The sequence below is a fragment of the Ovis aries genome, chromosome 11, assembly GCF_016772045.2.
Source record: "Ovis aries strain OAR_USU_Benz2616 breed Rambouillet chromosome 11, ARS-UI_Ramb_v3.0, whole genome shotgun sequence".
NCBI lineage: Eukaryota > Metazoa > Chordata > Mammalia > Artiodactyla > Bovidae > Ovis > Ovis aries.
In genome coordinates, this window is record NC_056064.1 from 48696818 (window position 1) to 48724581 (window position 27764).

General features: G+C 39.4%; 1 protein-coding gene across 21 annotated transcripts in view; it reads right to left on the reverse strand.

The window, feature by feature from the left end:
• The window catches only part of BPTF (bromodomain PHD finger transcription factor), a 136681-nt gene that overhangs the window by 8050 nt on the left and 100867 nt on the right, over positions 1-27764 (reverse strand). For 9 of the 21 annotated variants that reach the window (XM_042256199.2, XM_042256198.2, XM_042256196.2 and 6 more), the window contains 14 exons: positions 26644-26890; positions 26121-26282; positions 25753-25904; positions 24770-24878; positions 20734-20951; positions 17732-17954; positions 16060-17006; positions 14368-14450; positions 13833-14058; positions 11292-11614; positions 8334-8507; positions 7367-7559; positions 6358-6442; positions 2866-3052 (listed from right to left, as the gene is read on the reverse strand). In XM_042256199.2, the coding sequence (XP_042112133.1) occupies positions 2866-3052; positions 6358-6442; positions 7367-7559; positions 8334-8507; positions 11292-11614; positions 13833-14058; positions 14368-14450; positions 16060-17006; positions 17732-17954; positions 20734-20951; positions 24770-24878; positions 25753-25904; positions 26121-26282; positions 26644-26890 (3329 nt within the window). Of the gene's footprint in view, positions 1-2865; positions 3053-6357; positions 6443-7366; positions 7560-8333; positions 8508-11291; positions 11615-13832; positions 17007-17731; positions 17955-20733; positions 20952-24769; positions 24879-25752; positions 25905-26120; positions 26283-26643; positions 26891-27764 lie in introns of those variants that run through there. The other 12 variants (XM_060395782.1, XM_060395781.1, XM_060395779.1 and 9 more) reach the window with 9 other exon arrangements.

A 27764-nucleotide genomic window follows, 5' to 3' on the forward strand; every position in this document is an offset into this window, starting at 1 on the left:
TCAATATCTGATGCACAGCAGTGGCTCAACAACCATTTGCTGAACAAACAGCTTTGCTTAGATACAAAGTTGTCTGCATCTCACCAGCTCAGGAAATTTTTCTTAGTAGTCCTCTGATAATTTCTTCTCCTCTGTCTTCTCTGTTCTTTCTGAAATTTCCACTAAGTGAATACTGGATATTCCATAACAATTTTTTCTTCGTATTTTTCACCTCCTTGTCTTTTTGTTCTTTACATTGAAAATGTCTTGATTCAATGAGTACATAAGTTTGTAAAATTTCTAGTTACTCTTTTTTCAGATTATTCTTTATTTCTAATATCCTGTTCACCATTTTACAGATGCAGTATCTTCTAAAATTTCTCTTGGGACATGATTTAGAGGCTTGCTTTGTTTTTTAAGGTCCTCCTTTGACTTCTCTGGAATCTTTTTTTATTACACCCTGACCTTTCACCTTTGCACTGCAGGCTTTCCTTACATATCTGGCTATCCCTGACTGTCCGTTCCCACTTAAGAGTAAGTTCACAAACTTGTTGGGTGCCTGGAGAACCCTATGCATATGTATGCAGCTTACTAACTGGCAGGCTTTGCTTTAGATCACAGTTTTCAATCTCAACACCACTGACATTCTGGAGCTGGGTAATTCTTTGCTGTAAAGGCTGCAATGTCCGATGCAAGTGTGGGATGTTCAGCAGCATCTCCAGGCTCTACCTATCAGATGCCAGTACCACTTACCATCTCCAAGTGTGACAAACAGTAGTGTCTTCAGGTATTGCTAACTATCCCTTGTAGGGTGAGGGTGAGCAAATTACCCTGTTGAGAGCCCCAGTGTTAGAATAAGGGGAGCCGATCCTTCAAGTATCAGGGGATTTTACTCTGGGTCCCATTCTCTTCTGTCTACTCTAGCTCTCTGCTGATGGTTTATTCTGTTTCTTTGGAGAAAAATCCAGTGTTCTTCCAGTTCTTCAGGCCTCCTACAAGGTCTACACACAGGGGTCAGTGAGGGTGACTAGCCTGGATACACTGGAGAAGGAAATGGCAACCCACTCCAGTGTTCTTGCCTGGAGAATCCCAGGGACGGGGGAGCCTGTGTGGGCTGCCGTCTATGGGGTCACACAGAGTCGGACACGACTGAAGTGACTTAGCAGCAGCAGCCTGGATACAGATCTTCAGTTAACCCTCTCTCTCCCTACTCTCTCCCCTTCGATCCTGTTTCAGACTCTGTGTGTTGAAGGCTGTCTGGTGCCCTACCAGTCAGCAGGCTGTCACGTCTGCTGAGGAGCCTGCTGGAGGAGTCTGGCTGCGGCCTGCTTGCCTCCGTCAGTCAGTGCCCTTCCGTCTGCTGTATTTCATGATTTGCTGAAATCTCATCAGCTGACTGGCTTCTACCATATTCTTTTCACCACTCTGAATTTCTCTCTTTCTTTCTTTATTATTATTTTCCTGGGGACTCTGTCATATTCAGTAAGTCCTCTCCCATTTTAAGTTTTCCAGCTAATGGGTTTCATAGGCAACAATAAAAACAGGAAGGTTTTAGAGATTCTGTAACTCTCTGGTTCGTGGTTCACAAAGCCTCCCTACTTGCTTTCCATCCTGCCTTGCCTATAGTTTGTGAGTCTTTTGTTGAGAAAGTGATTGGGTTGTGCCTATCTTTAACTTTAAATAGACTGACTCTGAAGTACAGGTCTCAATCTACCTTGTTACAGGAGAAGGAGAGAAACAAAACACCCAGAAGATTTTCCTAAGAGAAAAATGACTAGAGATTCTTACACTTTGGTATGCAGAGTCCCTTGGGAGTTCACTAGATAATACAGGTGCCCAGGCCCCAGCCTAGCCAAGAGTTACCCAGGGAAGGTAGATACTATGACTACTTAGGAAGGATCAAACTACTGGGCTGGTGGATGGGAGATAGTGAACAATGAATCCCAGGACTAGACCAGTGGCTGCTCTCAAAGAAAAGGAAAATGGGCCTCTGTTGGGAAGAAGAAAGTCATGGGCTTGGGAGGAGCAGGTAATGAAGAAATAGAAGGCATGAGGTCAAAGCACCTGAATACCATACGCAGCTGTTCAATGCTTTTTACATGTTACTACAGAGGTTAAAGCGTCTGCCTCTAATACGGGAGACCTGGGTTCGATCCCTGGGTTGGGAAGATCCCCTGGAGAAGGAAATGGCAACCCACTCCAGTATTCTTGCCTGGAGAATCCCTTGGACGGAGGAGCCTGGTGGGCTACAGTCCATGGGGTCACAAAGAGTTGGACACGACTGAGCAACTTAACTTATAGATTCAAAGGGGCTTTCCTGGTGGCTCAGCTGGTAAAGAATGACCTGCAGTGTGGAAGACCTGGATTCGATCTCTGGGCTGGGAAGACCCCCTGGAGAAGGGAACGGCTACCCACTCCAGTATTCTGGTCTGGAGAATTCCATGGACTGTATAATCCATGGGGTCCCAAAGAGTCAGACATGACTGAGTGACTTTCACAGGTTCGAAGAAAAAGTCTGTGGAATTAAAGTCTAGTTTTGGCCCAAGGAAAAAAAAATCCAGAAAAATAAAATAATTTATGATTTCAAAGACATCACAAACATAAATTAAGGAGAACGTGCTAAGATCCCCTCTTTATGGTCTTCCCCTCACTCTATCCTATAGAACAGTTATTTTTATACTTCTGTAAACTTAGTGAGAGCAAGAACTCTTACTACTATCTTTGTCTGTGCCCCATGGCATTTAAGACATCTTGCATTCTTTAAGCATTTGATAAATGTTTTTTGAATTTTAGAAAGTGGCTCTAATTTTAAGTAGATCATACACAAATCTAGCCATTTCTCATCAGGAGTTGAGTTGATTCAGAGCACTGAACACCTCTGCTTACCTGCTAGCCTTGAATCCTTTCAATTTCTGTACAAAGAATGATTCAAGAACTTCTGCACACTGGTAAAAAGGAGAGTCACTTGGATTGTAGTAACGACAATTATCAAAAATTTTGGTCATATCTGCTACAAATTCCGTCAGCTTTTCATAATATCTTCTTTGTACTCTTTCTTCCATGGTGGCAAGGTCTTAAAAACACAAAATATAAAAGACTTTCAAAACCTTAAGGTCATTCCCATGTGAACACTGCCTGCAGTTCTGACAAACAAGAACAGGACTGATAGATAAACACAATTTCAAAACTAAATCTCAGTAATTATTTTAGAATTGAGAAAATAATTTTGAAGTTCATTCAAAAAATAAAAGCTCAAGAGCATCTAAGAAACACTTGAACAATAAAAGTAATGGAAGAAGACTTAATCTATGAGAATTTAAAACATCATAAAACTGTGATAATGAAAAGTGTGGCACTGTCCAAGATGATACAAACATTAATGGAACTGAATTCAAAACAGGGACAGACCTGACTGTATTCAGCATATGAATTTTACATATGTTGAGGATGTCATTTCAAGTAAGCAGAGAAAGGAAGAATTCATTAATAAAGTGGGTTGGGACAACTGCCTACCTATATTTGAAGAAAAATTCTATCTCATACTATATGCCAAAGTAATCCTAGGTGGATTAAAATGTAAAGACAAAAACGAAGGTAGTCAATCACTGAACCATGCATATGAAAGTAGTTAAAATGGCAAGTTTACGTTATACATCTATTTTAATATACACACACACATTTTTGATAGTTCCAGGGTACACAGGTAGGGGGAAAAGGCATAAACAGGAACAACTGTAAAAAAGGACCCAGTCTGATAAATTCCAAACAAGATCTGGGCACATCACTTTGTGCTGGTTATGTAAGCTGTACAGGAAGAGTGAACGCTTGACACAGCCCACCACGAAAGCACCGTCTTCAGACTTTTTTAGTGTTCCAGGCAACCATTGATTGAGTAGCTGTAACAAAGTATGTGAGTAGGGTTTGGACATTTTATGATTTCTATTTAGTTTGATATTCCTTTAAAAAAAGTATTGGAAAAAAATAAAAAAAGTATTGGGAGAATATATAGGTAAGTCTTTATATATCTGGGGTAGGGAGAAAGGCTGAAAATACAACTCTAAAAGTAGAATTCATAATGATTAATAGATTTGAATTAAAAAATATTAAAAACTACCTATGACCAAAAATTACCATAAATCTTTAAATATCCTTAAAATATAACTATCCCTTAAATAACACTGACAAGAGGATGAATATCTCAAGAACAAAATGGCAAAATATATAAATAGGAAGCTCACAGAGAAAAAGTTCAAACAGTAAGAACATCACTAGTTACTGAAGACAGGCAAAAATAGAGTCCTTTTTTTGTCCAAATTACCAGAAACTAAAAATCATAATATCAGACTATTAACACAGGCTACCTTTAAAGGAGGATGAGAGTGGTAGTAATTTACATTTTACTCCCTACATTTCTGTAACATCTGCGTTTGCACCTTAAACCTATCATTTCGAAATAAATATATGCAAAGAAAAAATGTTCTCAAGAGTGATAATGCTCAGTGTCTTCAGGGGTGCAGAGAAAAGGGTACAGATATATGCCATCAGTGGAAAATGGCTCAATCTGTAAAGCATAATATGAAAATACATATCAGAAGCCTAAAAAGTATACATACCCTCTGACAGAGAAATTCTGATTCTAGAAATTTTTACTAAGAAAACAAACAAGAACAGCACAGATGCACAAAGATGTTTTACAGAAGTGTCATTTATAGTAGCAAAAATTGCATATAGCCCCCCAAAAACCCATTTTTGGGGAGGTGATTAAATAGATTATCTTAACTTCATACAATTAAGAACAACCTGGGTCTACACCACAGCTGATGTGACCAAGCTACTGACTGGCAAGTTTACAAAATGTGCTACAGAACATGGTGATCCATATGTACAACTCCATTTAAGAAAACAAAAGCTGCTGACCTCGTCGGCTCCTTCATACCCCTAGAAGAAACTATTTTCAAATTAGTCAATGTTTGTCCAGACATTTTCTGTGCACCTTTAAATACATGTACATATCCTGAGAACACACACTTGCTTACGGCTTCAAACCTGGCAATTACTCTGTAACTTTCATTTTTCTTTCAGCAGGATATTCGGGAGACCTGTGTTATCTTTATGCACATACCTACATAAAATGCTATTTACCTGGCTGGCATTTAAAAAAAAGGAAAACATTCTAGCTCTTCAAGGAAAGAACTGTGGTTAAATAAGTTAAGGCATAATCAATTTACAGACTATATAAAGCCATTAAAATTGTTACTGAAGATTAATGAAGATATCAGAGAAGGCAATGGCACCCCACTCTAGTACTCTTGCCTGGAAAATCCCATGGACGGAGGAGCCTGGTAGGCTGCAGTCCATGGGGTCGCTAAGAGTCGGACACGACTGAGCGACTTCACTTTCACTTTTCACTTTCATGCCTTGGAGAAGGAAATGGCAACCCACTCCAGTGTTCTTGCCTGGAGAATCCCAGAGACGGGGAAGCCTGGTGGGCTGCCGTCTGTGGGGTCGCACAGAGTCAGACACGACTGAAGTGACTTAGCAGCAGCAGCAGTAGCAGCAGCATGAAGATTAATGACAGGAAGATGAATGCCAGACACATTTACTACATGATCTCAATTTTTTCCCTTTTAAAAAATATATATGATTTCAATTTACACACACACACAAAGAACACACCAAAATGTGAGAGCATTCAGGGAGGAAAAGGTTTAAAGTGCATGCATCTAAAAGGCTTAGCTGCTCTTGGAATATTTTCATCAGCTAGAATGAATCTTTTGGCAGTTCTGGAAGCTTTTATGTATGTTCTAACTTCTATAACTTCTTTTGCAGATAAGCTATTTTTAATACAATCATCACCTGTAGCTGTTCATCTTAATACAGTCACTTGCAGCTGTTCCCTATTACTACTTTCATCTTCTGGGCAATGAAGCCATATTTTCTTGGATTTCTACCTTTGTTCTCCTTCAGGAAAAGACGAGGAAGAGAGGACAGGAAAGATGAGAGGTTCAAAATGACCTCAATCTATTCAAGGATTTCACTCCTTATACAGCTACAGAGTATTCTGCTCATCCTTTGATTTGGCTACTCTTCTCTTGACGGTCATTTATTTCATTTCCAGTACTTTTGCAATTATAAACACTGCTGGGACGAACAACATGTGTGCGTATATAAATCCTAAGGGATGAAACTGCTGGGTCCAAAGCTATATACCCTTGAACCAGAACATGTACTCCCCATTTATCCTACCACTGACTATACCAGTTTAGACTCCCACCAGTCCTGCTCAACACAGCCTCATGATGTATCAGTTGCATGGATGAAAAATGAAATAGCTGCTTAGACTTCTGAAAAAACTTCAAGTTCAACTCAAGCACTTACCCATAGGTTCCTTAATAACACCATAATAATCTGGTGCATCGTTAGGATCCACTGGTTCAAGGAAAGGCCAGGCCATCTTATGGGCCTATATTGATGAGAAAAAAGGCATCATTACTGTCAAGGAGAAATAAAAATTTCATCTAAGCTTCCCATCTGAGTTGCTGCATCAGTCAGCCCTTAAACTTGGAGAGTCAGTTTTAAACTTGATGGATGAAATTTATACTTGGGATGATTTTTGCTCCAGTTACAAATGATCTCAGACGAACATGCTCTACAATAACGGTGCTCAGAGGCCTGGGACCTTGCCCTGAGGGGGGATGGTGGAGCACTAGCTTAGGAGTCAAGGAATCCGTCCTCTGGTCCCTACCTGATGACCTGCCAACTTAGTCATGCTGCCACTGCAACCACGTCTATTAAACTGGAGTGGGAGGGGTTCCAAGTGGGGAACGGTTACTTTTGTAGGTGAAGGACGTGGCAGAGAGATGAAGTTAAGTGAGATGCAACCACATGATGAGACTACTGTTCTTGCTTCAGTTCTTTCAATGCTTCTGATTACAATGACACGGGAGACAGTGTTGATCTAGCGCTATGCCTGGAATACATCTCTAATACTTGGCAATCCTATTAGGCACCCCCGTCTCCTTCTTATTTTTAATAAGGGAGGGAAGGCTTTGCCTCAAAGCCTTAGATAAGCATTTGTATCTCACTAGAGTTTAATCAAATTGCTTTTCAATCGATGGTATTAACAGTAAGGTAGTTTTCTTTAAAAATAAAAAAAAATCAGTCATTTTAAACATGAGCATTAGCTAGACAACAGCTGAGCTAGCCTGTGGATCTGGTCAACGTCATGACAATGGCGTGTGGAGAGCTGAGTTCTGCGGAGCACTTCAGCTGGGAGTCGGTAAATAATCAGCTCCTTGAAGACTGGAAAGGTCAAACCCCAGAAGTGTTTCCTAGGTCATGCTGGTTGACTTCATCTTTCGATGCTGCACAGAGAGTGGCTTCTCACCTGTAAAGAACGCAGCACCCTCTTCAGACCCTCATAATCTTTCTCTGTGAGCGGCGTGAGCACCGTCATGGCATCCTCTGTTGACTGGCACTGCGGACAGACGTACTCGTCAATGAGCTCTGCCTCACTCTGCAAGATGCCAACGCAGCGCCCATGGTACCAATTCTGACACCGATCACAGCCAATATAAAATCTGCAAGATCCGAAATGGAAATGTGAGTTCAAAACAGATGGGATGACATGACTTATAATTTACTTTAAAAAAAAAAAAACAAAACATGCATCTGAAAATATTCTAACCCTGGGATATAAAACAGTTTTAGTATTATAATTATTTTAATACTTCTGAAGATTGACATTCCAATGTGTTAATTTAGTATTTCCGATGTTAAGAACAAGCATTAAAGGTTTAAGAACACTGTCAAAATTGGAGAACCAATATGATAAAAAAAAAAAAAAGTAGAACATTTAATTGACTTTAAAGTTCAAAACAAAATAAAGACAAAAATCTTTCAACTAATACCATATCAAATGGGAAGCTGGTACTGGCCACCCAAATGGGAGTTCAAAAATCCTAAAAGCTAATAACAGAGTCTCAGAGCTTATTCCCAAATTAGTGTTTTACTAACCTGCAATAAAGCACCATTTCAAAACACTGATAAAAGTCCAAACAAGTCAGGCTATTTTAATCTCATTAATTTCTGCGTTACATATTGAAGAATCAAGTCTACCATTAAACCATATTTTCCCCAATGCATCTCAAACATTCACTATGAAGCAGCATAAAGTTTGAAGGGGAGGTAAAGAGGGAAGAAGAGAAAAAAAAAAATTGGAAAGGAATTTGTAATGTAAGTGTATCATATATGCAGAAAAGTATCTTGCTTTTTATTTTAAAATAAAATAAGTAACCAGTCAGAGCAATTTGGCTTCCTAAATTATTAAATATGATGCTCTTATCAGAACTCACTGTGACTCATCATAAGGTGTTCTGCAGATACAGTACAATTCCTCACTGTTGCCCTCTTGTGCCCGTTTACAATCATTACAGATGTACACATCCATTTTCTTAGCCTCCTTTTCTGTGATGCCAACACATTCTCCATGATACCAGTTAGTACAAAGATCACAGCCAATATAGAACCTAAAAGCATTCACAATGAAAATGACAATGTAGTTGTCATTTTGAGCTGCATGGTACGTAAATCTGTCTTCCCTGTCCTGATTCACGTTCTTACAGGGTAACTTTCTGCAATGAGTCAGCTAAACATCCTGAATCCAGCCCTTCTAACCCTGACAAGCTGCAGCATTTGACGCTGTATCAAGTGTGGAAACATAACAGTCACTCACATCCATTTCAACAAATACACTGTTGAGTGAAATGCGGGTCTTTAAAAAAAACACACTGGGATTTGAAAAAATAAACAACACACCGATGGTAATGTCTCCCTCTTAATGAATGTGTGTAAAACTGTTACAGGCACAAAAACCAAAGCCAAAGAATCAAAGACTTACATCTGTCAAACCTATGCCACAGAAGCCATTTCGAAGTCAGGGCTATTTCTTAGATAGGTTTGAAAATGTATCTCACGATTTAAATTTGAAAACAAAGCAAAGCGCAAACACCGAGTAGAAGTTACACTACAAGGAACATGCAGGAGTTCAGCCAGGGGCAGAAGATAAAATGGTCAAAATGCAATATGAAGAAGAAAATTAAAAAAGGCACATGTAGGAAGTCTACCAAGTTTTCGAAATAAATATTGGAATTCAATTGTAATAAGATTACGACATGGGCCAGTTTTTCAGTCAGTAGAATGTGTGTGACAATGTGGAGAGCGGCCAGGTTATTAGCTGGTGAGAAAGTACTTCAGTTCAAAACCAGGGTTACACTGTGTGGAGAGTGATATAAGGATTGTTAATCTGAAAACGGGGCTATATGAGTGTGTCACTGTGGGTAACCACAGTTAGTCAACCTCGAGGCCTGTCGTGTAAGATCCCAAATAGCACAGTGAAGACTATCTCTATGACAAACACATAGTGTGTCTTCCGTGCTGACGGGTGCTCTGGAGGAATGCCTGGTCAGAGTCACGGCAAGGATGAGCGTGAACTGCAGGGAATGAGACTGGCCTTGCTGATACCCCTGGTTCTACCCAATGTATTTCTTGGCAGATTCACCTAGAGGAATCGCAATAGTCCTCAAGCTTCCAACTAACCTGCTTTTGAACATCAAGGAGTAATAGACTTTTCTTGTGAGTTACAACGCTCACACTGCACTGCCCCGGGTGGAGGCCCTGGGGCGTTTCTGCATGCTGCCTTCACCCAGGCAGGCGGTGTGCTGTGTGTTCTGGAAGTAAGCTCAGGACTTGAATTTCAGGTTTTAGTCTTCCTCACTAGATTCCCAAACCAGCCTAGTTTGGTATAAGAGATCACAGAACACTCCTTTAAAAACTCTCCCCAACTAGAACAGGGAATGGATGAACCTGGTATACTGAAATGTTAATAATGAAAAAAAGTAAAAAGTATGAAATATCCACAAAATAACAATCTCAATACAATGAACGTATGTACGTGTGCCACATTTTATGCAATTTAAAAGTTGTGTGTGAAACGAATTTCCATGATCTGAATATTTTAAATAGGCCAAAGTGTCTTGTTATTTAAGGAAAATCCATAAGCAGAGCTTTTTGTAAAGAAAGTAAATCATGTTGTTTTGTTCTATAAATCATTTAGTATAATTTGCCTAAAGGGAGGCACACGTGTTATTGAACCATGGGGAAAATCAGTTAATAGGGTTCTACTTTTTATATCACATCTAATTTTTCATAAGCTAAGACAATGAAAAGTGAAGATGCCTATACTGATCTGCGTTTAATTCAACACACAGCTAAATCTACCAACAAAAAGCTTTGATTTAGCACTTCCAAACAGATTATAATTTAAACTGCATCACTAAGGTAGTTCCACTGTTACAACTTAAACATCATTAAAGGGACAATTTTATTTTATAAATGGATTAGGCATCTACTTACAGTAGACATTAGAAATTCCTAATTCTAAATGATCACACTTCTTAGCATAATCAAACTTTTGGATATTGTAAAATTAATACTGCTATTAATTTTGGTTTTAAAAAGTTGGCCTGCATCTGAATGTTGAAAATGGAAGCTAAATACCTAGTTGAGTGATAAAAATGATACAGAAAAAAAAAGAGTGTAACCGCATTTATGGATTAATGTCTCTAAAATCTTGTATATATAACCAAATATATAACAAGTCACAACTATCAAAAACAGCTTCCAGTTGCCGTGCTTATCAAATTTTTGAGTGTCATACTTGAGGAATGAGTGAAAGAACTCCTTTTTGTATTCTTCTGACTTCTGTCCCCAGTAAGAGAGTGGGAACTTGGACAAAAATATTAGGTTACACTATTCTATTGCAAGAAGATAGAATTACTTGCAATTAAATGATAAAAATCCCAAACCACTCCAACTCAAAGTCCTTTCCACCATTTGAATCTAGGTTGTCTCTAGGGTTGGATGTAATCATGGGGTTGTTAAGATTCCAGAAAGGATGATGTCAACTTTGGGCGGTGATAGTAACACCCCTCTTTCTTCAGAGAGCATTACTGATTGATCTGGAATTGATCCAGAGAGAAAAGGAGACAGCAAAGGAGCAACAGAAAGCTTATTTTTGATAGAAAAGAATATGATGAAGGACAAACATGAATCATGAACACGTGGGGTAAAAAAAAACACGAATTTTTATTCTAGTGTCAAGGTTAAGAATATCAGATGCAAGACCACAAATGAAATATCTTATGTTTAACTATTTTCATTTACACTGCTACTGATATCCTCATTTTCTTCAAAACTGGAAACTTAGCTACACTTTTAAGAGAATAAACTAGAGCTCAGAAAGATCTACTCACTTAGATTCATCGTAAGGCGTTTTACAGATACAGTAAAGCTTTGTGTCCTTCTTAGTTTCCTTTGAGGTAGTAGAGATCATTTTCTTCTTCTTGGACTTGGAGTTGGAGTCTCTCTCCTCTTCCCGCTTCCTTTTCTGGGAAGCCACAGGCAGCGTGGTTGTGGCCGTGGCCAGGGGGCCTGGGTGCTGCGGGGGAGGCGGAGGCGGAGGCGAAGGTGGAGGGGCTGGAGGTGCGGGCGGTGCTGCGGGGCAGGTGGCAGCTACTGCTGTGGCCTGCACCAAGTCTTTTTCCTTCTTAATTTTCAGGTCCCTCTTGAGCTCTTCCTGTCGTCAATTAAAGAAAATACCAGACCATCAACCGATTTACATAACGTCCTGGCCAGAGGACCTTACTTTCCCTCCCTTGTCCGAGGAGTTCCCTACTTCAGTCTAAGGCGAGGGAGTCTTGCTAACTCCAGCCAGGAGGGTTCTTACTTTACCTTAAACCCAATAGACAGCTAGAAACAGAAAATGATAATTACACAATTAGACAGCTGCGAGTTATCGTCAAAGGAGGTTTGACAGAGAGACGAGCATGTGTATAAAAGAACGGTCCTTCTGACACACCAGGGCCCTGCCTGGTCACCGCGGTCGCCGCTCAGGACATGGTTTCAAGTGTCCACACGCGCTGGCTGCTTCCTTTCGGCTGGTCTCCTTCCGTCCCCTTAGAGTGAGATTGGACATACTGGACACGAACGGGATGTGACCCTCCAGACATGGCCTGACCAGCGGAGTATGAGACAGATGCACCTTATTTACTGTGCTTCTACGTCTAGAATTTAAGACTCGAAGGAGAGCTATCTTCTCAAAAGAAATTTTGCATAAATTACAATCTTCACTTTTTCCCATGTGAAATATTTTATAGACACACCTGCGGTATTAAGCACTACAACTTCTTAGAAATGATGATTTAAAAAGAGTTTCATTTTCCTAAATAATATGATATGTTTATAACATAAAGTTTATAAACATACATTTAATTTAAGGAAAATTAAGATTGTCAAGACAGTATAAAGGGTATAGACTTTGACCACCCCTTCAAGAACATTCCTATGACAGCATTAACATATGAGAAGTCTCTGCTTTCTGCATAATTTTTATGTAAATTTAAAACTGTTCTTAAAAATGAAGTCTATTTGTTTCAAAGAAGGCAATTATAAATGATATGAGAACAGGTAGATATAAAGGACCAACTGCACATCTTGACAATAAGAATAACAGCTTTATAACTAAAAATAATTTTTAAAATATACTAGTATACATAAATTTGAAAGTTGTTCTTCAAAGGAAATCATCCTAGCAATAAATTCTATTAGTTAAAATAATGCTGAATATTTTAAGTGCAATTTTTCTCTGTCATTAGATTAGCAATACACTGTCAGAAACAACACCATTACTGTACACTAGAGTATCTGCAGTAGTAACAGCATTTTTAAGTGGCAGCATAGTATAGAAACGCAGAAAAATGTTCAGCATATGCTTACAGTGTGATTCTGATTAAAATGTGTTTTATGTAAATACCTATATTACAGATAATATATATGAATATAAATTATTTTAAAATGGTAATCTTTGAGGGGGGATCACAACAGACTATTGGCTCTTTTATTTTTGTTTCCTTTGACAATGGTGACACCTCGATATTCATCTAGTAGTGACTACCTTACTGAACTCGCTCTTAAATTTTAATAATTTTTCTTTGGGGTTTCAATATAATCATACCATACACAAGAACAAATTTTATCTTCTGTTGTTTTTTTTTTTGCTTAACATGTTAGCTAGAATTTCCAGAGATGCTGAGTAATAATGGTGATTCTGGGAATTACCGCCAGTTTCTGACTTCAGTGCAAAGATTTCTAACGTCTCAAGAGTTACGTGCAATGCTCGTTAGTAAGATGACCTACTAATTTAATATTTAATATTTCTAACTTAATATTTCTCATTTTCAAAATGTACAAGACATTTTAAGAGATGCTTTAGATAGCCTACTTCTCTTTTAAAAAACTGTTTAAATATGTATGAGTAATCTTTCATTTCTCAACAAATTCTCCAAGTATACAGAGGACTAGCCACGCCTGCAGGATCAGTTACAAGTCAAGGAAGAAATCTGGCCTTATTTAATGAACACACTTAATTTTTCCTTTAACATTATTTCCCGGTTTCTCTGTTTACTCTTCTCATGAAACTTGGCAACTTTTGGCAAGACTATGCTGCAGACAAGAAGAACTACAGTCAAGAGGATCCTCAAATGTTTTAATCAAAAGCCTAGACCTCTCCAAGGGGCCAGTTTAGAGATTACAATATACATGTACACATAAACATCTATCTTATTTTAAAAGACATATATTCCACTGCTCACTACTTATTCTAGGAACACAAATGTAAATTCTAGAAAACAAACTCAGATTTTAAGTTTAATCACAATTTCAAAGGGGGGAAAAAAAAAAAGAGTAAAATCCGATGCTGAACACTGGACACAGGAGGATAGAAAACACTCTCTTACCTGCACTTCGATTTGTAGATCTTTGTCTAGCAGCGCTCTCTTTTTCAGTATTTCAGCTTTGAGCTGCTCTTTGTGCTTGAAGAGCAGTGCAGAGAGCTTGCTGGCATTCTGTTTGCTACGTTTCTGTTCCACACTCTCTTCTCGCTTCCGTTTTTTTGCTGCCTGTTTTTCTTCTTTATCTATCTTATCCAAAATATACTTCATCACCTGGTTACAGACAATCATTCTAGAGAGAAATACACAACCTATGTAATGCTGGGCATTTTATTCTGGGCTGAAGACATAATTTTTCTATGTCTCTATAGTTGATACTAACTTTCTGGGAATGGAGAGCTTCAAAGAGTGCTTCAAAACCAGTCACAAGCATCTATTAGTACTGAGTGTTCTGATTTAATAAACTCCAATCAGGATAAAACACAAACTCAGAACTCCCACGCGTGTGCGTGTGTGTGTGTTCGTTCATGCGCACACTTTAAGAGAAGAGACTGATGCACAGTGAGAGCCTGTGTAATGGGTTATAAACATTTCTCCCTACCTTTGATTCTCTTCTCTTTCTGCTGGAGTCATGGTCTTTTTCTGTTTTAAATGTTCTATTACAGCATTATGCTTCATCACCACCTTCAGGACAGAATAAAATCCAAAAATGCGTATTTTATAATGACTACAAGTTAGCACAGGGGTAACAACAGTAGAAATCTGAGCGTGTGTATGTGTTTCCCAAAGAAACTAAGAATTTTATATCATGGTACAAACAAAATTAGCGCCACAGTGTGCCCCAGGTGCTTACCATGTACTGGGCACCGCACTGAGCGAAGCACGGGACATTACCTCGTTCATTCACTGTAACAATGCTGAACGGTAGGGACATTTTCGTAAGTGAGATGCTGAGAGATAAAGAATTTACTAACTTGTCTGAGAGTAAAGAATGAATACAGTTGTAATTTTAACCCAGCTATCATCCTCCTATGATCATGTTTTAAATGTTATGTTCTCCTTCCCAGGCATTAAAGATCATTCCATTCCAGCCCATCCCCAACTTATACAGAAATTAGCGTAGAGAGAGACATTATAACAATTCTCAGTTCATGGCCCATACAGTACTGAAAGATGGAAAATAATGAATGCACTTTAAAATACTGCAGATGACATTAATTTTATAAGGATATTCCCATACATCTTCAAAATCCCTCTGCTGCTTAATGAGTGCTTCTAACAACAGTATTACAATCATCAAAGTTGCAAAGAGACTAGATCTTAAATTATTCCAATCACCAAAAAGAAATGAAATTATGTGACATGACAGAGGAGTTAATTACTGCCATGATGGCAATCATAAGATACAATCTGTGTCAAATGAGTCATACGCCTTAAATTTATACAATGCTACATGTCTAATATATTTTAATAAAAAATAAAAAGTGCTTCTATATACATGACCTAGTTTAATCATTACAATAGCCTTGCATGGCTGAAAAGAGAGTTTTAAGGAGGATAAAGCCCAGGGAAGGTGAGTGAGCTTCACGGACTGTAAATGGGAGACCCAGGAACTGGGTTCTCATGACTTGGGAACACTTGAAATCCACACAGACTCCTGACAAGTGCAGAGTACTGCAAGCTGTAAATGCAAAGAAAGCTTTCTCCAGTAATGTAGGATATTATTTATTATACATGAAAATTCATTTCAAGTAGAATAACTCTAATTCATCTAAATTGCCTTACTTCACGATGAGGCTACTGCACAAGCTTGCTTTTTATTTCTGCTATGGAGTAATGGTACTTAACACTTCTTTTTTTTAAAACAAAGCTATGACTGGAAATACAAATGAGTTTAATCTACCTGTAAAATTTGCTTAGTCTACACACCAACTAAGGAAGGACAACTGCGAATACCTTCAAACAAATTGCCACGATGCCTCAAGTGGCTTCAAAACTTAGTCAAACCTTCAAGTTTCAAAGATACTTAAACTTCCTATGTCCATTCTTTCCCTCTTAGTTCTCCCAAAATACGGGTAGTTTTCACCGGTAAGTACTGGCTGTTTATACACACCAGAGTCCCAGACCATAAGTCATGTGATACGTATTGGTCAACGCAGTGCTGCTTCTAACTTGAAGCGACAATGATGTCTGTGTCTCGTTTACGGAAAGCTAACACAACCAAACACTACGTCTAATGCACAGCACAATCATTCAAGCTACTGAACATGCTGCTTTCACTCAACGACTTTACCTGTTTCTGAATGATCTCACTTTGATTAGAAGCCTGGAGGGTGTGTTCCCGCTCCATCTCTATCTGCTGCTGCTTCTTCTTTTGCTGCTGCTCCCTGAGTTGCTGAACCCTCTGCAACTGCTCTTGCACACTGGCTGCCTGTACTGTGACCACACTCTGGATGTGGTGAGTCTGCACAGGGCTGCTCTGCTGAATCTGAACGGGCAACTGGAGTCTGATCTGCTGGGGCACACCACCTTGCTGAGCCTGTATCTGAGCCACAACCTGCGACTGGATCTGGGAGAGAACCTGGACTTGTGGTGGCAGCTGCGGCACAGCCAGGACTTGGGGCTGAGGCTGCGGTACTTGGAGCGGAGGACGGGGCGGGGATGCAACAGTAACTTGACTTAACGTTTGTCCTGGTGAAAGAGTTTGAGTTGAAGACTGTACCTGGGGTTGTGACTGTGGCTGGCCCTGGGAAGGTGTCGGAAGAGATGTGTGTGGCTGGATTGGAATCGGTTGGGAGGCTGCAGTCTGACCCTGGGCCTGCTGTCCGGGAGACACTTGGGATGGCGTCGATGGGCGTGCTCGAGTCTGTGGCGGGCTCTGGACGCGAGCAGGAGGCTGTCCTTGGCCATTGCTCTGAGGCGGACACTGTCCTGCAACCTGGGCTTTGGAGGACTGTGCTTGGGTGGGCTGTGCTTCAGGAGGGACATGGGAGGCCACAGCTGTTTGGGTCTGAACTTCAGGCTGAGTCTGAGTTTCAGGCTGAGCTGGGGACGGGGGCTGGGTTTGGGGCTGGGGCTGAGCTGAAGGCTGAGCTGAAGGCTGAGCGGGCTGAGCGGGCTGCGCAGGCTGAGGCTGGGCTTCTGGAGGACTCACGCTCGACGGCGGAGCTGGAGGCAGGCTTTTGGCTGGCTGCACCTGTGTCGGGGACGATAATTTACTCTGTCTTTGTTCACTTGTACCTGTGAAAAGGCAAGAGCAAATACTTATGACTCTAGAACGTAAGACTGTGGTTTAAGAAGAATTTGAAGGGGATTTTCTAAAGGAGAGAATTCTACATTTCAGGACAGAGGACTGAAGCTTAGAAATGCTCCATCTAGAAATACTTCGGTCAGAACTCGCCTCTCAGGGAACCTCGCCATGTTCATGGCTGCCTGCCACACGTTTTGCGAGGTCTCCGGAAGGCTGGCTTCCGAAGCAAAGCGCATTCTCTGGACATCAGTCCGGACTTGTGGCCCAGGCTAAGCTACCCGTATCCCTCTCCTACGGCATGGGGTCAGTGAACAACAGCAGCTTGCAGGGGGAGGCTCCCAGACTGCTCCAGTTTGGGAGCTCTCAGTCCTAGCTTATGAGCTGGACAGACCATCTGCCTGGTGAGCACATCCGTGATTCACTCAGCAACTACAAGTTTGGGAGAGAGCAGGAGGGGGCACGGTCGCCATGGCGTTTTACTACTGTGCGCTACCCCCTGCTTTCCTCATTTCCTAAAGGGGGAGAGGGGTGGCAACAGGGAGTCTGTCCGAGCAAGAGATCTGGTCGAGCCCTTGTGAGGCTGACCAGTCAGCTGTGGCCGCTCCTCAGCTTGGGGCACATCCGCCCAAGGAAAGCCCCAGTCCTCTTGCCTCCTTGGTCACCCAGCAACTTGTGACACCAACGAGCAGCACTTCCGACAGCCCCCAAGTTCTACCTGCTGCTGTAGTAGAGACGGTGGTGGTGGTGGCGCTGGTGGTGGTAGCTGTGGTTGCCAGCGGGGTGAAGAGGAATCGCTGAACGGTACCATTTGGCATTGCAGCTTGCATCAGCTGCTGTCCTGGACCCGGAAGTATCGTCACCCCTTGAGGTATCAACTGCAACTGCCCAGTAGTCTGACCTTGTCCTTGAATCACCACTGTCAAACCTTGATTGCCACCCTACAGAAAAAAAACACCTAACATGTAAAGAGTATTCAAAAAACATCAATCTCTAAGTATACTTGTTTTTATATTGAAAAGATCCTTTAAAATAATGAAACTCTGTATTTCAATGTCTATGGAATAGTACCAAGAGAAATACAGATAAGCTAAAAGAACGGCATTTATTTTAAAAGACTGATGGTGATTAGTGGAAAAAACATGAATTAACAATCCAGAGTTTCAGTCTGAGTTCTGCACATGGACAGCCAGGAATCTGTCTATGAGTAACACCACTTACCTGGATCTAAGTCTCCCAGTCTATAAAATAAGAGCATTGAAGTGACTAACTAAGGTCTCCACAAAATTCTGAGTTTAAATCACCTTATTTATATTCGTATTATTTTATAACTTTTACATACTTTAGACATGCCTCATTTGATTCTCACAATAGACTTGTGACTTTGTGGTAAGGAAAGAAATATTACTACACTCTTCCTACCAATTAGGAAACTCAAGTTAGAAAGTTCAAAGTTCCTTGCCGACAATTAGAGAGCAAGTCCAAGGTGAGACACAGTGAGAAGCCCAGGTCTCCTAGTTTCAGCTTTTTCACTAGGTACCAAACGATCTATGGTGTGTGTGTATGCTGAAGCATAGAAAGCTTAGGGTTCTACACATGGAATGCAAATACCACGTGAGGAAGGTCACTAATGTCTGCGTTGTCACCAAAATGGGGACCAGGAACTAAAAACTCCATATGTACTACCGCTTCTGTCCAGGACTTATTCATCCTCAGCCACCAGGAGCATGAGGGAGAATGAGGAAGCAAATGTAAAACCAATCCACCCCAAATCTCCAACAGTCGAAACTGACACTGCAAAGTTCACTTACTAAGCTCCATGCACTTTTACTCATGAGCCCCTTATTCACTCTTGCTTTTCTAAAATACTTTCTGTGTGCACAGTCAAAACTGCATAAAACACAAAGTATAAAGAATAATTATGAAGTGAAGATCTATAAACCCAGCATTCAGGTCATCATCGCCAGCATCCAAGAAGCTCTGCATGTGACCTGCTCTGATCTTCATCTCCTTCCTTTGCCCTAGAGGGAAGCGCTAATTTCACGGATACAGTACCTGCATTTCATCGCGCTGTGACCACTGAGGTGTATACAGATCTCTACGAGGCCATAGGCTCATGACTTCAGGAGCACCATTATTTACAAAGAATATGAAGGGTGCCCTTTGGTGTCCCCTCCAGGAAGGCAATGCAGCAGCCCCCTAATTCTGCATAATGTAGCTAGTTTTGCCTGTTTCTGAATCCTAGGCAAGTAGATCATAATGTATGTTTGTTACCTGCTTCTTTATTTAGCTCAACAATGTAGTTCTACATTGCGGTAGTTTGTTCATTTCAGTTGCTGTAGGAAGGCATTACCGCTTTACTGATCTAATCGATGGCGGCTGTGTATATTCCTGTCCGTTATTCTGGGGCTCAGACGAACAAGAACTTTTCAAGAGAACATACCTAGGAGGGTAACTGCTGTGACCTGGGGCATGCTGTGTCTTCAACTTTGCTAGGAAGTATTGAGGAGTTTTCCAAGGTGGCCAAACCAATTTACATTATTATCAGTTGTGTATGAGAGTTCATTCTACTCCACGTTTTTGCTTTTCTTGATTTTGTCTGACATTTTCCTTTATACCAATCTCTTAATATATGGTTTTAATACACATTTCCCTCATTACTAACAAAGTTCAGCAGTTTTTTGGATTTGTGGACATTTAAGAGTTCCTCTATTCTCATCAAGTGTGTCTATTCTTATTTTCTACCAAGTTATCTGGATTTTTCCCCATCTTAATCTGTAGTAGTAACTCTTCATTTCTGGAGAACAATCCTTGGCTGGCTACATGTGTACCTTCCCCTCACTCTTTTCACTCTTTCATGTTTGATGGACTAAAGTTCTTACTTCTAATGCTGAATTTATAAATCTTTTCCTTTATGGTGAATATTTTCTGTCTTTAAGAAAGCCTTTCCTACCTTCTGACAAGTACTATAGTCTTATCTTTTACAGCCAGGACTTTAATCTTTCTGGAGCCGAGTTTATGAGTGAGGTTGTGGTCCAAGCCAGGACCTTTTATTGAAAAGTCTGTCCTTGATCCACACTGCCATCCAGGTCATATGTCAAGTGTCCACATATACATATGGGTCCTCTTCTACTGTTCTGTACCGACTGCTCTACCTATCCTTGTGTCTGAACCTTACTGTATTAATTAGTGAAGGACTACAATTTAAAGTCTTTGTATCAGGTAACTACATAGGGCAAATCCTCCTTTTCTTCAAAAGTATTAACAGTTATTCTGGATCCTTTGAACTTCCACATAAATTTTTTAAAAACCAGCTTGTCAAACTTTAAAACACCTCTCTTGGGATTTTGATGGCAACCACATTCACTCTATGGATTACTACTGGAAGAACTGATAGAACTGATAGTAACGCTGGGTGTTGCAAGGAAACGGCTTGATGTACTCAAATTTCATTTTTCCCAAGCAAATTAGTTAACTAGTAAAATTTTGGTGGTTCAGTGTGTTATCCACCCTGCTATTACAGCACACAATCTCAGCATTCTGGACAGTTGAGGGGATCACATCCTGCCTTTAAGAAGTACTTTTCTTTGACTTTAGGAAGCAGCCATTTCTTAAAACAAGTATATTTTTAAACCTCTGAAAATAAGTCCATGTTTTAAAACTCACAGCAGATGTAAACAAGATCACTTCTAACGTGAAAAGGGAAGTCACATTACTTACGTGGCCCTGTGTTAACTGAGTGAGCTGAGCCATGGTAAGCTTCACCTGTCCTTGCTGGGGACGAGGGGGCTGTGAGGCTGAAGGCTGCAGACTCGCAGTGGATGTTCCTGAAGATAACCCTTTCTGTGCAGGTGTGGAGGAAACGGTACTAGGGGCAGAGATCGCAGTGGAGACAGGCTGCCCTCTGATGATCTGTGTCACCACCTGCTGAGGAGCACCTATGTAAACAGGGAAACATTAGAGTGCTTCTGTGCCCAGAGTGGTCCTCTGAGTTGAGATATATCTTTCAACACTTCGCATGAATGTATCTTCTCAATTTTCAAAAAGACTTATGGGATGCCGACAGACAGACGCCTTTAGTCATATACCCCTACCCGAAGGACCCACCAGGTTGTCAATGAGTCTGTTTTCACTCAGCTCACTGACAACCTCTCTCCCTTTCCTGTTCTCCGTAGAAGAGTTAAAAAAAAAAAAAAAAAACAATGCTCTTCCTGTGACTCTAAAGCCAAAATGATAATAGGGAAGATGGAGGAGAATATGTAAAAAATGCCGTTAGGCAGTCTTTCCTTAGGAATACAAATTAAAAATAACAACACACAATTAACTAATGTAATTTTTAAACAAAACACATATAATCTGGAATATTCTGGGCCAATTATATTTATAAATGAGCTTTTCTTACAGCTATCTGCCAAACAGTTTGGGAGAAGCAAGAGGTCAAGGACCCCTATATATCTTCAATATTAGAGCAATGTGCTTAACTAATGCTTTCATATTTACTCGTCAATAACTGTCTATAGAATGAATGAAGTTTAACTGAAATGGCTCTATCATCTTCTTGAAAAACTGTTTCTCATTTAACCTGATATAACTGGAAAAAAAAATCAGATGGTAATTATCTGGTAGCTGGTTTTATACTTACAAAGTCTGAATTCATTATTCATTAGTAAATAACATCATATTTCTGAAGTTTTATGTTCGCATCCTGTTTGTCCTTTTGTGTCTACATATATATTTCTGTGTATATTTCTTTTAATGATTGGTGGTTAATATTACTGCATTATGTATAAAATTAAATCGATTTTGACCCTTAGAACACTTTCCCCTTTTCTTTTTTTAGATAACACCATGGTGAAATCCCTGCTTATAAACTTTTTTGTGCTTCTAATTATTTCCTTAGAATGAACTCCTCCCAAAGATACTGTGTTCACAGTATGCACACAATACTAAACTGAATTTTAGAAAGGTTATACTCACTCATACTCCCCCCACCACTGGGTACTCATTACATTGAACCTTTGCCAGCCCTGTCACTGAAGTAACATATTCCAGCAATCGGACATGGTATGACAGCATCACAGGGCCTGCAATTCTTCAGTTGGCCTAGTTTCCTTTGGTAGCATGCGCCTGAACTCCAGCGGCTTGTAAATATGCTTTAAAAATTAGCAGAATAAGTTTTCTTTTTTTTCTCTTTCTTCTAAACTTTTCTCGGTTACTGTTATCCATTTATTCATAAAGATGAATTGAAAAATAGCATAGTATATGCAGACAAGTGCCTGAATTTATGAACTTCTGGACCCCAACACTATGTTCTTGTACTGAAGTTCAAGGAACAGTTCATGGAAAGTTACTTCATCATCTTGTATTGATACAATGTCGTCATAATCACAGATGGAAAAAAGGGTTCGGACTGACTGGTTATATGATGTAATTCAGATGATCCCCAATATGTACGTGTTAATTTATTTTTAGATTATCATAGAAATGCAAATTCAAAAGTTAAAACACTTTTTATTCCATCTTGGGAATGTACGACTTTGGGAAAGGCTAGTGAGTGTGGTGGTAGGAACAGGGTACGCTAACCAGCACCCACTCAGACACACACACAGCACATATCCACTCTCCCTCCATCTCTCTGACTACAACTCTAAAGAGTCTTCACTGGGCACCCCAGCCCCACTGGCCACCTTGCTTTTCAAACAACACACCAGACACACTCATATATATTCACATATGCAAGTCTATTATCACTTATCATCTATAAACTTTTCTTCTACTTTACATCAGTTTTATCTTCCCTTTAAGTCAGCTGCCTGACAGCTATTTTTAAACACAAACAGATATTAAATTTCGTCAATTGTCATTGTAGTATTAACTGAAATAACAAACCATACTTTCTTCTCTGGGATAAATCTTGCTTAAGCATTAGGGGATTGCTGTTTCAAAAAAATACCAAGCCATGTTTTATACTAGAATTATGCTAAATCTGTAAAATGAATGGGAAAAAAAAAAATCAATCCCACCCCTCTCCCCTTATGCCCTGAAACTATTTCTTATAAGAAATTGTTTTCCAACCATTTCAGAGAATTTTACCTATAAATCCATGAGGTCTAGAATTCTTTTTTGTATGTAATAGTATGGCAACTTTCCAAATTTCTTTCCTTGATATGAGTCATTAAGACTTGAAATTTAGGGGACTTCCCTGGTGGTCCAGTGGCTTCCAATGCTTTCCCTGCAGGAAGGTGTGGGTTTGATACCTGGTCAGGAGACTAAGATCCCACATATCATGTGGCATGGCCAAAACAATTTTTTAAAAAGACTAGAAATTTATAAACATAGTATATAACTATGCCTTGTTATTCAAAAAGATTTAGTTCATTCTATTTTTATGGCACTTTCTCATTCCTACTTTTAGTAAACTAGCATTTGTTTTCTTTTGTCAAGATCAGACTTGCAAAAGAAAAGAATTTAATATTTGCCTTTTTTGCCTTATAATCATTACTTATATTTATTTTACTTCCTCCTATTTTAAGACTTGTTTTATACATTTTTCTAACTTCTGATTAAGATTTAACATGGGTTTTTGAGTCTGTTTTGTCCACCAACATATTTCAACTGCCTAGAGTAGGTGCTCAAATATTTGTTGAATGAATGAATTTGCCTCTCAGTTCAGCTTTGCAGCCTGGCTTAATTGCTATTTGATAATCTGTTTGTAACGACACATTTTCTTTAACATAAAAGTTACTTTTGAAAACATATGTTTATAAATTCCAAGCAAATAAAAGTTATTAGTATAATATCTTAGTATTAATTTCTAGATTCACTACAAAAAATGTAGCCTATACATATTCTACTTTTTTGGAATTCTTCAAGGTTTTACCCATGGCTCATTTTAAGACCATTTTCATGGGAACAGCTCATAAATATTTGCAACTAATGCATATTCCTAAAGGTACAAAATTGATATAGTCTGGTTCTGGTCTATTATGCTTCTGCTAATCCTTCCTTGATTTCAAACAGCTTTTGCTTTATACACTTCAATCACATCTTATTTAAAGATACAAGATTACATCTTCACTGCAATCTTTAGCTTTTAGCCAAAATAAATAAAACGACCCTCTGTGTCCTAGTAGTTTTTTTTTAAATTGTGAATTTGACTTTGTTCGGTATTAATAGGATTATCGATGTCTTCTCTCTACCCCTTGGTTTTTTTTTTGTCCTTTATTTCATGTATCCTTAACCATCTTTTATTTTTTTTAACCTTCTGTGGTAATCTGCTTTTAGGTACATTCTCATAAAGGCTTTTCCACTCAGTCTTTATTGGCTTCAACTTTTAATAGGGGAGCTTTAACATTTTCATTAAAAAGGGCAGGGACTGCCTTTGTAATTTTGTCTCATGCTTTCCATTTCAATGCTTCTTAGCCACTTCCTTGATTTTATCTGTCCTTTACCACACAGACTGATTTCTCTGTTCATTCTCTTTACGCCAGTGATTTCAATGTATATATCCCATTAACTAGAGGTTTGAAGAACATTTTAAACAAGCATACTTGAATCTGCTTAGTTCTTATTGACAATGCCAGAAATGAAATAAAATCGATGGGGACATCCCATGATAAATCAGAAATTTAGTATGCTTTGAAATCTTAATTCATATTGGTATTTTCTAATATGTGCAGTGCCGAATACAGAATATTATAGATTTCCTACACTGGCTATTTAGATGTAAAATGATAACGCTGGGGTGGATGAATACCTGGCTGTACCATCACAGGTGTTCGAATAATTGCCTTTCCTAGTGTTGACTGCTGGAGTGGAGTTCTAATCACCGTCATACCAGGGCGGATCTGAGGCCCTGTGATGACCTACAAATGACACAAAGGACAAGGAATTAAATGTTTTTAAAAGACTAGAGCATGATGGACTCAGGAACAGAGAGATCTTTAAACATTCTATATTGATAAACATGTCTGTAGAAATGACAGAGACTCTTGGACATTACATATTAAATTATATGAAGCATCAGAATCAAGACAAATTTTTGAGGGGAGAAAATAGCATTCAAATCAGATCATACGACACTCCTCATCACTGATACCAAGAATAGCCTACAGACTAAAAGAAAAGAACAAGACCCAGGAAAGCTTGCTCTATAACCACCACAGTTGCTCACAGGAAAACGAGGAGTCCTATTTTTCCTGAGCTCCGTGTCTGTAACCCAGAGAACACAGGAGCAAGATCGGAAGCCAAAAGCTCTTTCATACGGAGAATGTTACCTTCAGGGTGAGGTTTAAAACATTCTCAAGTCTGCAGAACATTAAGCCTTTCTCATAACACTAGTGCCAAAGAAATGATGTATCTAGTATGTATGCATATCAGCTGACAGACTAGTTTCAGGGCTGTGGAGTGTATTTTTCACTCTACTTCTTAGCTGTACTGAACATTCTCCTGGGTGATCCAGTGTTCCCCACTGTTTTCAATTAAGAAATATTTTTGTGAAATCCTGGAAAAGCAATCTTCATGATTCATAAACTGTACTAATGTGGTATTAACAAAATGTTAAAAATGAACAGTTCACTAGAAATATAACTAACAGATTTTTTAAAAAACCAATACTTTGTTACAGATAAAGTAAGGGACAAAGAACAATTAGGAGCTGGATTAATCCCGGAGGAGGCCATTCTAAAAACTCCAACCAATGTGGTTATTAACATCAATAAACCTGTAAAGGACTCTTACTTGGGAAGCGGTTGTGGTTCCTCCAGAGCCTGAGGTATTGGGCCTAATGGTGACTGTTGCTGTCCTGGGCTGGAATGAAGTAAAGGTTTGCTGACTTGTACCTGTACTCGATGGAATGATACCCAGGACTTTCTGCTGTACTTGAACAACGCCTTAAAAAAAAAGATGAAGAAGTCATTAATAACTGCTTCTTTAGTAACATCTCAGGTACTGCTTGGTTTCTGAGGAGAAACTAGGTGTGGCGGGGGGTTTTAGTGGGCTACATAAAATGTGAGATCCGAAGACTGAAATCAGTGAAAAGGAAATGAAAATAATGGCAACAGTATGATCTGGCAGATGTGAATCAAAACTCTCCACACTTCCCTTACCTCCTTGTGTTGCTGGCACATTTACAGCGACAATCTTGCTGTTTGCAGGAAGTGGAAGTTTGGTAATTACTTTTCCTGCCACAGTGACTGGACTGCCTGTAATTTGGAACGTCTGACCTGTGCTGGCAATGGTGGTAGCAGATGTGGCAGCTGTGCTGGTGGCTAATGGGGTATAAGACATTCGATAAGCTTCAGATTTAAAATAACCAGCAACGCAGTGACTTCTAGGAAGGCACCAATGCATGAAATGTGGCTCATTTTTGTATTTTTAAGAAAAGCATTCCACTCCACTCAAAGTAAGTGAACCATGTAAATGTTGAAAGTGAAATAATGTAAGAGAGGAGTTTCACTAATGTAATATTAGGAACATTATCTGTAACAAACCTACTGTTACAGTTGGTTTGCTCAACCGGCTGCAGAAGAAAAAGAATTTTCTAAAGAAAAGTTTCATTTCAGTAGGTAAAGGACTGAAATTTCTTTCTCTTGAATGAAAGCAAGCTTTTATTTAATCACAGGTGTGTACCTGAATTTGACTGGCCTTGCTTAACCCAGGTGGCAAAGGTCTGATGAAAGTTCTTGTTCTGCTGGAATGTTACTGTAGCGGGAGATCCAACTTTAGTAGTTAGTACCATTTTAGTTCCAGTTGTGACTGAGCCACTTATGGGGGCCACCATGACTTTCTGTGCTGGAGAGATGGTACTAGTCGTACTGTTGGTTGGGGAAGTAGTAGAAGCTGCAATCACTGTAGGCTTCTGTTGTTCCAATCGTTTCTAGAAAAGTCAGGGAGGGAAATCATGAACAAACATCGTTCCAAATAAAAACGCCATTCTGTAAGAAGTCCAGTCACAATTCCTTCTAACCTAAAGAAACTGCACCAAACTTCTAAAAATATTTTGCTTCTAAAAATGTGCTCATATAATGTGCTCATATAAATTCACACCTGAATTTAATTCTTGAGGAAGGCAATACTTTTATGACTCTAAATTACATATACTTTATTAAAAGTAGATTTTCACAACAAAAAATTGAAATGATCATGTTTTTCCAGTCCGTGCAAAGGTCCAAGCTTTCAGACTGAAAACACAAGAGACATGGGTGATCTTACTAGACACAAGGATACTGTGTGACTCAGTGGTGGAGTTTAGAACAGATAGCAAATGATGGGCCTGTAAAAGGATTTAGTTTTATCATGATGCTCATTTATCCAATAATAAAGAATGAGTCAATTTTTGGGGGGAGGGGGGAGGGGGCTTTTCCATGTGAGATGCAGAATCTTAATTCCCTGACCAAGGATCAAACCCACGTCCCCTGCAGTGGAAGAGTAGAGTCTTAAACACTGAACCATTAGGGAAGTCCCCAAGAACAGGTCAATATTTAAATATCACTATTCAAGTTGGCAAACGTGCAGTCAAGCAAGCTGAAAATTATAAACGATTTTTCTGTATTTTTCAGGTCAAGTATTTTTATATAAAAATCCTTAAGGGTATTTTATACAGAAGTGTATAATCTGATCTTTCAGACTATGGGGTTATCAAAGACAATGTTTCTTTTCCCATAGATTGCTGCCTTTTCCTGACAGCTTACTGACATGACAGCTTACGTTTACACATGTAAAACCTACAGATGCCACTGACTACAAACCTG